This window comes from Aspergillus oryzae, chromosome 3 (genome assembly GCF_000184455.2).
Source record: "Aspergillus oryzae RIB40 DNA, chromosome 3".
NCBI classification, from domain to species: Eukaryota; Fungi; Ascomycota; class Eurotiomycetes; order Eurotiales; family Aspergillaceae; genus Aspergillus; species Aspergillus oryzae.
Genome location: NC_036437.1, coordinates 3,426,951 through 3,440,458, shown reverse-complemented (window position 1 = coordinate 3,440,458; position 13,508 = coordinate 3,426,951). Strand labels below are relative to the sequence as shown.

At 47.7% G+C, this 13,508-nt stretch overlaps 4 protein-coding genes across 4 annotated transcripts; 2 read left to right on the top strand and 2 right to left on the bottom strand.

The window, feature by feature from the left end:
- Positions 1-131: 131 nt before the first annotated feature.
- Positions 132-3,486, top strand: AO090026000605 (Qc-SNARE protein; the record flags this gene model as incomplete). Its single annotated transcript, XM_023235995.1, has 4 exons — positions 132-1,192; positions 2,124-2,406; positions 3,063-3,179; positions 3,331-3,486. 4 exons carry the CDS (start codon positions 132-134, stop codon positions 3,484-3,486), a joined length of 1,617 nt encoding a protein of 538 aa, XP_023091094.1.
- A 1,056-nt stretch (positions 3,487-4,542) lies between these two features.
- Positions 4,543-6,712, bottom strand: AO090026000606 (putative CTP synthase; the record flags this gene model as incomplete). Its single annotated transcript, XM_023235994.1, has 8 exons — positions 4,543-5,166; positions 5,217-5,345; positions 5,399-5,944; positions 5,981-6,121; positions 6,178-6,385; positions 6,438-6,457; positions 6,506-6,633; positions 6,688-6,712. 8 exons carry the CDS (start codon positions 6,710-6,712, stop codon positions 4,543-4,545), a joined length of 1,821 nt encoding a protein of 606 aa, XP_023091095.1.
- Positions 6,713-6,981: 269 nt separating this feature from the next.
- Positions 6,982-7,662, top strand: AO090026000607 (DUF4149 domain-containing protein; the record flags this gene model as incomplete). Its single annotated transcript, XM_001821983.3, has 4 exons — positions 6,982-7,013; positions 7,073-7,106; positions 7,163-7,442; positions 7,496-7,662. The coding sequence occupies 4 exons, from the start codon at positions 6,982-6,984 to the stop codon at positions 7,660-7,662; spliced, it is 513 nt and encodes a 170-aa protein (XP_001822035.1).
- Positions 7,663-9,734: 2,072 nt separating this feature from the next.
- On the bottom strand, positions 9,735-10,751 carry AO090026000609 (uncharacterized protein; the record flags this gene model as incomplete). The annotated part of the gene is made up of 1 exon (XM_001821984.1): positions 9,735-10,751. The coding sequence occupies one exon, from the start codon at positions 10,749-10,751 to the stop codon at positions 9,735-9,737; it is 1,017 nt and encodes a 338-aa protein (XP_001822036.1).
- Positions 10,752-13,508: the final 2,757 nt, after the last annotated feature.

Sequence of the window (13,508 nt, the reverse complement as noted above, 5' to 3'; positions counted from 1 at the left end):
CACATCATCTCCAATCCATGGCGACAACCTCCTCCTCCCAAACATCCACTCTTTAGTCAACAAACCCCAGAAAACCCCAGAAAACCCATGGCCCCCTAACTAATCACCAAAGAACAAAACAAAAACAGACAATGTCCCCCAATCTCGAAATCACAATCCCAACAACCAGTCTCTCCCCAACATCCCCCCCCTACACCGTCTACAACCTAACCCTCCGGCTCCCCCTGCGCTCCTTCACAATCTCAAAACGCTACTCAGACTTCCTCAACTTCCACAAAACCCTCCTCACGCAAACCAACATCCCTCCACCCGCCCCCTTACCCCAAAAAACCTGGTTCAAAAACACCGTCTCAAACGCCTCCCTCCGCGAAGACCGCCGCCAAGCATTAGAAGCCTACCTGCAGGCCATAAACGACGCCGACGATCCCCGATGGCGCAATTCGCCCGCCTGGCGCGCGTTCCTGAATCTCCCGTCTGCCGCGAACGCTTCGCATACCTCGACGAGACTCCATGCGGCGATTACGGACCCCGGGAGTGGTGCGGATAATCCGATCTCGGATCCGACGCTGTGGTTGGATGTGTATCGGGATATGAAGTCGCACTTGCATGATGCGAGGTTGCATTTGACGAGGCGGGATCAGGAGACCACGCCGCAAAAGCAGCATGAGAGTTCGGCGCGCGCGAAGAGTAGTCTTGTGCGGGCGGGGAGCTTGGTTGCGGCGTTGGAGGAGGGGTTGAAGGTTATGGGGGAGGCGGCGAATCGGGCGCAGAGTCCTAGTGGCAAGGGGAGGGGTGGTTCGTTGGGGGATGGGGAGTTGCGGCGGAGGAAGGATCTTCTGATTAATGCGCGGAAGGAGAAGGATGGGTTGGAGGATTTGTTGAATGCTATGGCGGCTAAGAGTCGGGTGGATCATGCCGTGGCTTCGGTGCAGGATAAGGAGGCGTTGGTTGGGAGCGCCAGTAGGAAGCCTGCCAGGTCGGGGAGGGTTCTGGGGAAGGAGACGGAGAGGACGCGGGAACTGGATAATCAGGGACTGTTACAATTGCAGAGGCAGACGATGGAAGATCAGGACCAGAGTGTGGAGGAGTTGTTGAAGATCATACGAAGGCAGAAGGAACTGGGCATTGCTATCAATGAGGAGGTGGAGATTCAGAATGCCCTTCTGTCGATAGCTAATGAGGATGCTGAACGGTATGTGCTTGCTTTGGTTTCCCTTATGCGGTTGGATTTTTCATTCTTTGACTAATGATTCAAACAGGGTACACCGTAAAATCGATATTGGAAAGAAGAGGATAGGGAAGATTTCCTAGTCGGAGCTATGCCCCTGTATCACTTTGTACCATTTGGAGCGTTCTACAGGCCTCCTACGCTTTGGCCCGGTTGGTCTACTCTAGCGAGCATAGGATTTGGAATGGGAGTTATGGCATTATTATAATGATATCGTGCACTTGTCATATCGGTTGTCGTCCAGCTCAATCTGGAACCACCTGCTCAACACTCATCTGGCGGACATGAACTGTAAACTGCAGTTAGTCTAGGTCACTCCTTCATCTTAGTGAGACTTACTTCTTTGGCTTCCGTATCGGTAACCCTAGATTGATCCGACTCGCGCTGAGTGACAAGTCCCAGCTTGTTTCGTCGAACAAGCCACCACAGCTCTTGTCGGTCTCCTCCAAGCTTCTCCTGCAGTAACTTATCCTTGAGCTGGCCCAGGAAGTCATTGTAGGAGGCAGGCTCTTCGTAAGATACCAACTCGTCACGCATCGTGCCCAGCGCTTCAATGACCCGGTCGTAGTTAGCATTACCGAGACTGTGTTTGATTTGATCTTCAACGATGACCATCATCTGCTTTGTAGCGTCTTTGATGGCCTCGATATTCTCGGCCTGTGCGAGAGTCTGCTTGAACTCAGGAATGGCATTGTTGGGAGATATCTTGACGCGCTTTTCATGATGAAGCAGGGCATCGACGTCGAGTCCGGAAAGTGGCTTTTCGGTTTCACGAGTGCGCTTGCGACCCTTCGCTTTGGGAGGAACTGGTAACTGAATTAGCAGTCTGACAGACTTGATTGTGGGGTGATGTCCAACCCTTCTTAACATCGGCTATCTCGATCAACTTCTCTAGGTGTTTCTGTGATTTCTCGATGAGATCCTCTCGTGGGTGTGAGAATTTTGTCAGTCTCTCTGATGGAGGAGGTATGGGCTGGTCAGGATGTATAGCCCGAGCACGGATGGCGGCGTCAATCCGGTGCAAAACTGGGGAATACGAGTCGTCGATAGGGAAAGTCTCCACTGGATCCCTGGTTATGTCAATGAGAAGATATTCGGAATCTTTTAGGCATAAACCTACCCATCCTCATCTGCGTCGACAAGCTCCATACTATTCACGTACTTGCCCATCACATCGAGTAAATCATCACTGGGAAGATTCCGGTGTTGTGTCACAACCTTTCCGGAAACAGTAATCACTTTATCCAGAGGAGGGAACCGATAGGTTCGGACATCTTCCGCAAATGGTAACTGGACTTCGAGAAGGCATTCATACTCAGGCTCGATCGAGGGCGCGAGCAAGACTATAACTGGTGGCTTGTTCTCTTTCACAACTAGGCGAGCAACAGCATAGCATTCTAGCTCAAAAAGGGCGTGTATAAAGGATGAAAGGGCAAGAGCTGCTTTGTCGTTGGCACGTTGTGCAATTATGATGTTTGTGTTGGACATGTGCATATAACGTTGATACTATAATCGTGTGTCAGAGCATGCACCGAGGCGACTTCAGCAAGACATACCTGGTCAGTCTGGATGAAGCCCATCAACTCCAGCCCTGCGAATGTATCGAGAATCGTGATGTTCTCGTCAGTTTCACTAATGTGAACTGCTGTCCGTCCATACTCATATCCTTTGGCGAGCTCATCTCGTTCGATGTCGATTTTCCCACCCGGTGCACTTTTGTCCTCAACTTGATATGTTCTCATGGTTCTCACAGTGGTCAATCCGGCATCTCCAGATTGGCTCCCTTTTTGCGTAGCAGCAGCAGCCTCAGATGACTCTGCCTCTTCTTGTCCAGCTTCAGGCTCTGAGCGCAGGACGAAAGAACTTGCGGTCGGGGGTTTGGCCGGGTAAGTCCGATAGTACCTTTCAACAGGAATGCGGAGAGCAGAGTCATACTCCTCTGGGTTGCCTAGTTGGAGATATCCTTTGAAGCTTGCCACTGACCTGACAGACTTGACACGGGGGATGTCTAGTTCAGCCACAGCCTGCTCGAATGTTCCATAGACTCCATCACAATCTTCCACAAGGGTACGCAAGAGAGTTTCATTTTCGGCCTGTTTTAGTTGTTAGAAAAGAACAAAGCTGCGCGAGAGATATCGCTACCTTGTGAGGGTCTTTGTCTTCTTCTTTGTAACCGTACTCAGGGTCATCGAAATCAATTCCCCTGCTTGAAGTTAGCTTTTGTTTCGTTGCTATCTGGTAGCAAATCACTGACATAACAACAAGCTCGATGTTATCTTCCTTGACCTTCTTCACAATCTCGCCCAGGTCTTCATCGCTCATGCGCCCCTGTCCGTTAGTGACGAGGACGATCTTGCGCCTGTACTTCAACTTCTTGCAATGCGTGATAATCATCTGAATAGCCAAGATAATAGCGGAAATAGCTAGAGAACAAAGTTTAGTAAATTGGACAGTAGGTCCTAGTGGCTCTCAAAAAGCTTACCGTCTCCTTTGTCCGTTTTGCTCGGTTTCAGTTCATCTTCCAGTTTCCGAATGTCCGGCATAAGAAACCTTGACGTCCTCGTCAGTTTGGCGCACAAACCAAATTATCATAGAGTGGAAAGCATACTGTTTGAGGTTCGACAGAACTGCAATGTGAGAGAAATGTACGTCATCTTCAAGTTCGTTGGACGTTTCTAATTTTTGGATCAGCGTATGAACCGCATACAGTATTCAGAAGTATACATACCATCTGTCCTGAGTCCAATCACACCCATCATGGCAGTTTTGCGGCCAGTGGCCACCTGGTTTGAAATTGAGCAAGGTATTTAACGAATACGGTCCAATTGTGACGACTGCCACTCACTGTTCCTGTAATGCGATCCCAGACATACTGCATGGCCCATTCAAGATCAGTCACTGATCGGCCATTGCGACATTCTCCCATGGACCTCCCAACGTCCACAATATACACAGTTGCTTCCTTGTCCGCCATTGTGAATGTGGTGCGGTCCAAATCCTGAGACTACCCAAGAAAAGTCGACATTTAAACTAGATGTATAAGGCACGAGGCACCTTCCACTAGGCGACACGATGGCCAGGCAGACGCGTGATATTTCCCGTTTGGGTGAAAGCGGGACGCGAAGGCACATGACATCATGGCATGGCAAAGGTGCGTGGAAACAGTAAGTTCAGCACACAAGAGCGCGTGGCATTACAGTTAATAAATGAGTCTTATTTCATGATGTTATTTCATTGTACTATGTCTATAATATGGTATGATATCTCCTTTTTCTTTATCCTATCCTATAACCCCAAGAGAAAAAACACCGAGCCTAAACCATAGGCAATTTGGAACTGAGATCGTGACGGTCCTTATAAGCCTCGGTGATCTCTTCGAGGCATCCGGCAGCAGCGGCGAAGAAGCCCAAGAAGGTCTTGCTGGGCGCAAGGACTCGGCTCAGGTACTCAGGGTGGAATTGTACTCCGACGTACCACTTATGATCCTTCAATTCAATGACTTCCATACGCTCGCCGGCCTCGTCCTTTCCAATGAAGGACAGTCCACCCTGCTCCAGCTGGCCGATAAGCTCAGGGTTCACCTCATAACGGTGGCGATGTCTTTCCCAGATCTCCTGCTTCTCCCCGTACAGCTTGCGCAGGCGAGACCATTCAGTACCAGGCTGGAACACAGTCGCCCGCTTTCCAAGGCGCATTGTACCACCCATCTTAGTCTTATCGATCTCAGGCATGTAGATGATAACAGGCTGCTCGCAGGTCTCATCGAACTCGGCGCTGCTTGCCTTATCCATACCGCAGACATGCCGAGCATACTCGACCACAGCCAATTGCATACCAAGGCAAATACCAAGGTAGGGAACGTTGTTGGTACGGGCCCATTGGGCAGCCAAAACCATACCGGTCGTACCTCTCGAACCAAAGCCACCGGGGACAAGAACCTATAAATGTCAGTATTGAGTAGACTTTGCCAAAGAAAATGAAAACTTACCCCGTTGGCGGTGGTCAAGTTGTGCCACGCGGAATAGTATTCCGCAGGGTTGTTTGTCTTGTGCTCATCTTCAAGATGAGTCGATTCGATCCAGATCAGATTCAGCTTCTTGCGGCAATGCATGGACGCCTATTACTGATGGTTAGCAACGACACAACGTCTACATGATAGATCAGACTCACATGTTCCAGCGCCTTGCTCACACTCATATATGAGTCATGCAAGCTTGTGTATTTACCAATCAAGGCAATCGTCACAGTCTCAAGGGAATGCACTTGGTTCATAGCCAAGCCCTGCCATTCCTGCCAGATGAGCTTACCACTGTCAATAAGCTTCTGATCCTTAGAGATAGAGTCGGTTTTAAGGAGTTCACTAAGAGTACTGAGGAATCCCTGTTGCGCCAGAAGGATGGGGACCTGATATGTGGTAGAGACGTTATGTACGCCAACAACTTGGTTCCGTTCCACTTGGCAAGAATTGGCGATCTTTTGAATAGTTGCCTCCTCCAGGGGTGTCTCGCAGCGGCATGCAATGATGTCAGGTCTGAGACCAGCACTACGGACATCACTGATGGCCCTCTGTGTAGGCTTGGTCTTCTGCTCCGAGCCAATCAGAGGAACATAGCTGACTTGGATCTGAAGGAAGTTGTCCTTGCCAACTCGTCTTTGGAGCTGAGCCATGGCCTCAACGAATGGTGCGCTCTCGATGTCTCCAACAGTACCGCCCAACTTAAAAATGCTATGTTAGTCTATGATGCCATCGACCGGTGTTTCCCTGTACTCACTTCGACTGATACAGGCGTTAGCAAGCCCTAACACATGATTTGCTCGGGTGAACTTACTGATACAGACATCAGGCTCCCTTCCAGACTCATCCACAGAAACCTTGGCGACCTTCTCAACCCACTGCATATCACATTAATACACTTCCTAACCAAGTTGAGCTAAACTCTGGGACGTACGTTCTGGATTTCATTCGTCAGATGGGGGACGATCTGCACAGTCTTTCCGAGGTAATCTCCACGACGCTCCTTGGTGATGACATGGTGGTAGATCTTGCCGGTGGTGATATTGTTGTCACCGCCAAGAGTAACGCCAAGATAGCGCTCATAGTTTCCAAGATCTAGATCTGTTTCTGCACCGTCGTCGCAAACGAACACTTCACCGTGTCTTTTTATTGTGTCAATGAATGCAGGTATACGGGGATTCAAGTGGGACCAACTCTAGAGGCTGTATCGAAACCTATTAGCTTGTACGGCAATTGAGATGTTAAAGTGTGTAGATACTCACGTTCATAAGACCAGCATCGATATTCAGGTAGGGGTCGATCTTGATAGAAGAGACGGTCAAACCCGCCGTCTTGAAGAGCAACCCACAGCTGGAGGCGATAATGCCCTTGCCAACGCCGGAGATGACACCTGCAGAGGGTGGTTAAAAAAATGACAGAAAAACATAGATCGGAAAGCAATTACCTCCAGAAACCAGAACGTACTTCATTTTGCAGAATCTGAAAGTTAGCCCCCCTAGTAGAATACTAGGGAGGGGGGAAGAACAAAAAAAAGTGGGCGCGAATATCCGCTTTTGGTGACTCTATAGAAAAAAAAAATTCATAACTTACCTAATCAATCATGTGGGCGGTGAGGCTGGACAGACAGGGACGGCGGATACGGAATACTAAAAGCGGAGTGCTTCCCTGTTACATCACTAACTGCCTCGGATCATCCATTGTTGACCCGAATACATACTCACTGTTTCAATTTTCCACCATGATTGACCCTCGCCCGTATCACATTCTAAGGTTAGTATTTACAGGCACGCAATCTATCCAAATATCCTCTTGCTTATCGATCTTTCCAGCTATGGCACTCTACTCGGTGTTCAAGTGTATCAGGTACCGTGATCATGCAACATCCAGCGCCAATGCCAGTCTAATTCTCCACCGAATAGACCTTCGTTTCCGGGATTGTAGCTTTTAGGGCCCTTCCCCGACCTCAGTTTGCTTCGTTGCAGACTGCCACATTCCCCATTTATTTCTCTCTTCAGACGGCACTTCCAGTGCTAGTTGCTTTGACAGCCAGCAACAATGGGCAGCCGCTCGGCATCTCCGGACTCCTGGAGAACCCCAAGACTTTGCTCCCCATGGCCGCGGCTGCTGTGACTGGGCTTGTCAACATGGTCGTACTTCGTCCTCTGACTGTTAACACCATGCGTGAAAGAAAGCACCAGGGTAAGATTATCAGCCTCATTCCAATAGGAAAGCGCGCTGATTTAGTTTCCCAGAAACCCGTGATGGCAAGAAGAGTTACGACCCCCCTCCCCACTCTAAGGAGATGGTAGCTCTTAACAAGAAGTTCGGCCGACTCCACGGCTTCTCGAGCTTGATCAACCTGGTCTGTCTCGGTGCTACCATTTATTATGGTGCTTTACTTGGCAAGCGACTGGCTTAGAGAAGATAAGTCCGTAGACGATTGAGCTGGCAATATATGCTTCAGTGAGCCATGACAGGTAGTCCTGGCCTCGGTTCGTTATTGTAAATAGAGGTTTGGTCTCATAAGTGTGAGGCGATGCAAATATGTCCAATTGACGCTTTATTAGCCCCGTATCAACACGTACCGTATCAGCGTTTTTGCAATTATAGAGCCTCTCTAGCAACCAAAATGTTCTCTCTCTCCTCCCTCCCCCAGAGTTTCTCAGTCTCTTCTTACCAACAGTTTGATGGGATCAACAGTTAAAGTACTGTAGACTGGAGTATAAGACGGATCAGATAACCTTGAACCTGAAACGAGCCCTAAATACCCAATTGGGCTAGCGCAGTATCATCTAATCATAGAGGTGGCCATGCTAAAAGCTAAATAAGATTAGGTACACGAAATAGGTTAAACACACCTAAGATCGAGAATGCCAATTCACGCCCATGATAACGAGCACAGAGCCAAAGTCACCAGTTCCAGCCTCATACCAAAGGGGTCTGGCCCCCAATCCATCTCGGGTTTTGGCCCCTTCAAATCTTAACTCCTGAATCACAATCAGCATAGCCAAGACGTCGAAATCAGTCCGGGTGCCCAATAATGTTTGCTGGTACCTGCGTAGCTTGGACTAGCGTAAAAGTCCGGAGGAAGTGTCTTGTTAGTCTCCTGTTACTACTCCTTCTTAACGCTCGAGCTATCGTTGCTTTGGCATCTACTAGCCTGTGCTCTGATTGGTCCGCTCGCAAATGACATCATAAGAAAAGTGACTAACGATTTGGGGTTTAGCCTGCCGTGTTAAGCCATCCAATGAAGGTCGATATCGAGATTTGATACTGTAGATGGCAGATGGAACCAAACACTACGGCTCTTTTAGTGAGAATGTCGGGCTATGAATAGATTTTCTTTTGGTCCTTTGTCGATGGGAAGAGGGGTATAAATAAGAGTAGAGGGAGGGAGATAATGGTGTTCAAGCAGATTCTTTCGTTTTTGTCACTCTTTCCATCTTCAATCCCGATTCATATATACTCCGTACATACTATTTCATTTGTGGACCTCTTGAAACTCATCTATCGAACTTTATCTTTCTTATACAACAGTCCCTCTTTATAATCGTGAGTTATACTTCTCTTGGTCTTCGGTATGTACGGATTGAAGCTGATGAAATATCAATCATAGAACATGGGTCTTTCGTACGAAGCGATCGTCGTCATCGTCCTCATTGGCTGCATTGCTGCTGTCCTTATCGGTTATTCCATACACTCTCTCTCAACCAACGGGTTCCAGGATGATGAACAAAAAGTTGAAATACCATATGAACAAAGGAAATATATGCGGGAATACCGGCTACGCAACGTACAATGGCTCGCTCGGGAAGCCCGTGGCGGAAGAGTTGATCGAGACGTTGAAGCGGCCTTTCCTAATGGTGAGGAGCGCCATAGTTGAGTTGGCAGTGGTTTATGAAATGGATTCTCTCTTTCCACGAGGCAGTTTGCCTTATGCGGAGCCCGAGAGAGAGCATCACTGCATTCGCGCTGTGGGGGATGCTGTGGCTTGGTTAACCAAGCACTATTGCACTCTGGGTTGCCCCAGAAGTCATGAACTTACGACGTCAAAAGCTCTTGTCAATCGAATCAAGGGTATGTCCTGGTGACTTGCAGACATGGGATCATGGTCTTGCCTGCTCTTTAGTTCTATAACGGCTGCGTCATTAGTATGGGCGTTTGCTATTGTACAGTACTAGCACAAATATACAACCCGACCTGCAAGCATTATATCAAGAGGTATTAGTGGCATATCATTTCTGTTCTGAAGTAAAATAAATATATAAGTTGATGTACATCTGGGCAGAAGTAGAAGAGTCTAAACGTATGCAATTGAATACCGCGTGATTGAACATTATCTTTTATACATCGGCCAGTGCATCACTTTTTGTCCTGTTCAACAATTTACTCTGTGGCGGTCTCTCCCAGAGGAAACAATACTGTCCCTTCTCCATTGCAGTGCGTCTAACCCGCGGGCCTGTTGTCCAGATTGGCTCTCCATCCGAAGTCTTACCCAGCTCGAAAGGTACATTGTACTCGGGCGCGGTTGATAGTTCCGGCCATGTAAGCCAGTTGGGTGCGTTGAGATATCGTTCCCAAGTCCCCATCTGATTTGCGCGTGGCGACCCAATCATTCAAGAAGTTGCGGAATTTTGATACATCACAGTCCAGCTCCAGACTACAAGCCCATTCCGAGATACTCTGCACCATGTCCAAGGTTCGATTCAAGTGAGGTATACTCGTGAATTGTGTATCGTTCGTGATGAGCTCGTAGAGTGTGAATACAACAGCAGTTACGTCATCTCGACCTTCCAGCAAGCGTTTCTTTCCGTTTGCAGCCCAATCAAAATCAAAAAGAAGGATCTTGTGTGTGTCAGAATCGATAAGGAGATAACGGGGTGCAATGTCTTGATGCATGATTCCCAGTTCCAGATTGAGGAAGTCCACGAGTTGGGTAAGCTGTTGCAACCACTCAAATCGGAAAGGCACATTGATATTGTCGAGGGTTCCACCTGAAATGTATTTCGTGGTGAATCCAATCACCTGAGACTCCACATCTTCGAGTACAATACGATCAAAGGGTACTATATTGGGATGTGGTGGCAGACTTTTGAGAAGGTTGAGCTCATCCCACGCCATCTGTAGTCTCTGAGGCTTGTCCAAAGGGTTGAATTTAAAGGCAACCTTATGAGGAATCCCATATTCGTCTTCGTATGATAAAAGACCAACACCTGGTCCAAGCCGATCGACCTCCTGAAGTTTAGAGTACTGAACTGTACGGCAATCGCCAAGCGATTCAACAACGGAGATGGGAAGATATGCAACAAAGGGGGTATCATCCTCTTTCGGATCGGTCGAGACTCCAGCAAGGAGTCCATCGTCGTCGACTGTGACTGCGCAAACTTCCGGGGACAGGTAATCTGCAAATTGTGCCAGAATTGGGATCTCTCTATCCTCGTCGGGCGGAAACAGCTTAGCGGCGCCTTTGACCTTAACCATCCGCAGTCGATCCCCAATCCCAAACATTGCAATGAGTTTCGGTCATGGGGTTTTCTCTCGGACCGAAGTAGTCCTATCCCTCGGAGTAGAATCTGTCTTGAGGCTTCATAACGGCAAATGATTTCGGTAATGTAAGAGAGCGACCAATATTGGCATTGTAGATGTGCGGGATGAGTTGTGTCTTGCGAACTAGATATATATCTACAAGCCAGCGATCACGTGAGTATGGTTGAAGCGGAAGGGAGCCCTTAGCAATCGCTTATCGACCGGAAACTCTCAACCTGGTGCTTGGGATTTTGCTTCTGCCATTGCAGTTAGGGGGTGGGAGTGTAGGATTTACTGCGGCCACGTTGATAGCAAAGGAATAAGAGGAGTGTTTAAAGGCTAGGCGAGATATATTGCTTGCGCTTGATTTATCTTGGGGGTCAGCCTGGGAGTAACATAGTGAGTGTATTTAAGACGTTCTTGATGATGCTTCGCGCGATCAAGCTTATCTTTCTCTTCACAATCCCGAGCGCTTCATTCCTAGTAGAAGAGCCCAGATCTTAGTAGTATTAGTGAATAGGGCGAAACGAGGGTTGGCCCGTAATAGCGAGATAGAAATTCATAGAATTGAAGGCAGAAAATTAGTGTGCATGTGGAATTCATTGAAGTATATGATCATTAATATAGGGCCATTAGTTGGGCGAGCACGCTCTATGGCTAGGCCCCGCTGCTGTGAGAAACAAAGCGTGTATGCCTTGGGAGTAACTTATCTGTTTTTAGAATCTATATACAGATAGAACCGAACACTGGGGCAACAAGTGATGACAATAACATGGAGAATTCCATCATAGTCGAAGCCCGACTGCGTCATGCACCTTCGCTCTAGATAACACCCTATTGTTATATTAATGACATCCATTGCTTATACTTAGAAACACTACTGCCCTACCATAGTCGTCTTGCAGTGTGCTACCCCCTCACGCGCAGCATCGAAGCACCCTTTTCTCGGAAATAGAACTCATCCACTAGCTCGATCCCTGTGCTCTTCAATGGATCAGACGACGCAAGGTAGATACCGAGCTGCTCGAGCTCTCAGCCGTCATGTTTGTATAAGACCGAGTAGCTTTTGCAGATGAGCAGTCGCCCTAACTGGCAGAGCTTAAATAGGAGGTCTACTTGTGAAGCACACAAAGAAGGATTCCAGTATCATTGCATATAGGTACATATCACAGAGACGCGAGGGTAAATGAACTTGTTCAGCATAATTGCAGTTCTTCTAAAGCTGATATGCAGGGGATTGACTGGATACATAAGTAGTGTTACCAAGGGCTTATGGGACCAGGAGGTGTAGGACGAGTACGATGTCCTCTCAGAGAGATAAGTAATAAAGCCAAAGTAAATCCAGCTGTTCTACGCTTAATACACTGCCTACAGTTGAACTATCTACTCCTATAAATAACTCTTCCCCCCCACCTTGTTGTCTGCAGATTTCATAATAGTCTTCTTTTTGTTTATATATTCCCCATTTCTTTTATATATTTGTCGAAATCCTTTTCTACGAGATCCCATCTCCTTACCACCCCGTCACAATGAAGTTTCTAACCCTTATTGTTATGTTTCTTGTTGGCCTTGTTGCTCCTGTTGCCATCCCCCTCCCATTCAAAAACAAAAATCTACCGTCTAGAACTGTCCAAAGTAAGCCACATTTCTACACCCGTCAATATATACTTCAAATATACTAACAGCATCCACACCACAGCTCCCAAAACCCCTCATCGAGGCTTCATAAAGACCCGAAAGATCACCAAATGCCGCGCCAACGTTGACTGCTCCCCAGGAGTCTGTTACGACGGCATCTGTCTCGATTCAGATCAGTATGGACCCGGAGTGGTCATACCACCTGAATCAGACCCACGATGCCGTAACAACACCGACTGTAACCCGGGCACATGTTCCCAAGGCATCTGTATCGCGCCCGTTTAGCATGCGTCTCGAGATACCGGGGAGGGTGCTCCAGAACCCCGTGCTGATGCTGCGCTGGACGTTGCTGACATGGCATATACACTGCCTACACATGGAGACCTCAATTGCCCGGGTTGTGCTGGGCTTCTCCTGGTAGGTGCTCATAGTTCCATTCAAGCTTTTGGATATTCCCGCTAATAGCATATATGCAGGGTGAGCATGTTGACCCGGTTTTTTATTCTTGGCGCTGGCGCTATGGTGGTCGTTGGGCTAAGTCTTAAGTCTAGGGTTTTGGGGGCCGAGGGTTTTTGGATCTTGGCCTGCGGATGTTTGTATCATACTTGGGATGGCGTTTATGATTTTACTGTTTTTGGATTTTCTTTCTAATCTCTGGAGATAGGAATTATTGAATTCTACAGATAATATATCCTGCTTGAGGGGTAAGTAATATATCATTATAGAGCAGGTAGCGAGAGACAAACAAGACCGCGAATCTTTAAGAAATTTGGCTGGGTTTGAAGGTGATAAGTAGATTAGAGATTCATTCAAAGTGGTACATGGCTGATTTTAGGTCTAAGGCTCTAGTTACAGGTGTTTCGTTGTTTTCTGTTGATTATCAATTATACAGATCAAGGGATACCATCCTGTATATATTGCTAGATACTATGCCTCAGGCACAAACATAAATGACGGGTTGCATTCAACACTTATACCTAATCATTGTCTTAAAAGCAGGCTTAATAGTCAATTATCAACTGACATTTACGATTGTTATATTCGGTCTCTCTATTACCAGACAGCTTGCAATTGCTCAAATGCAAGCCCAATCCTGAGCAT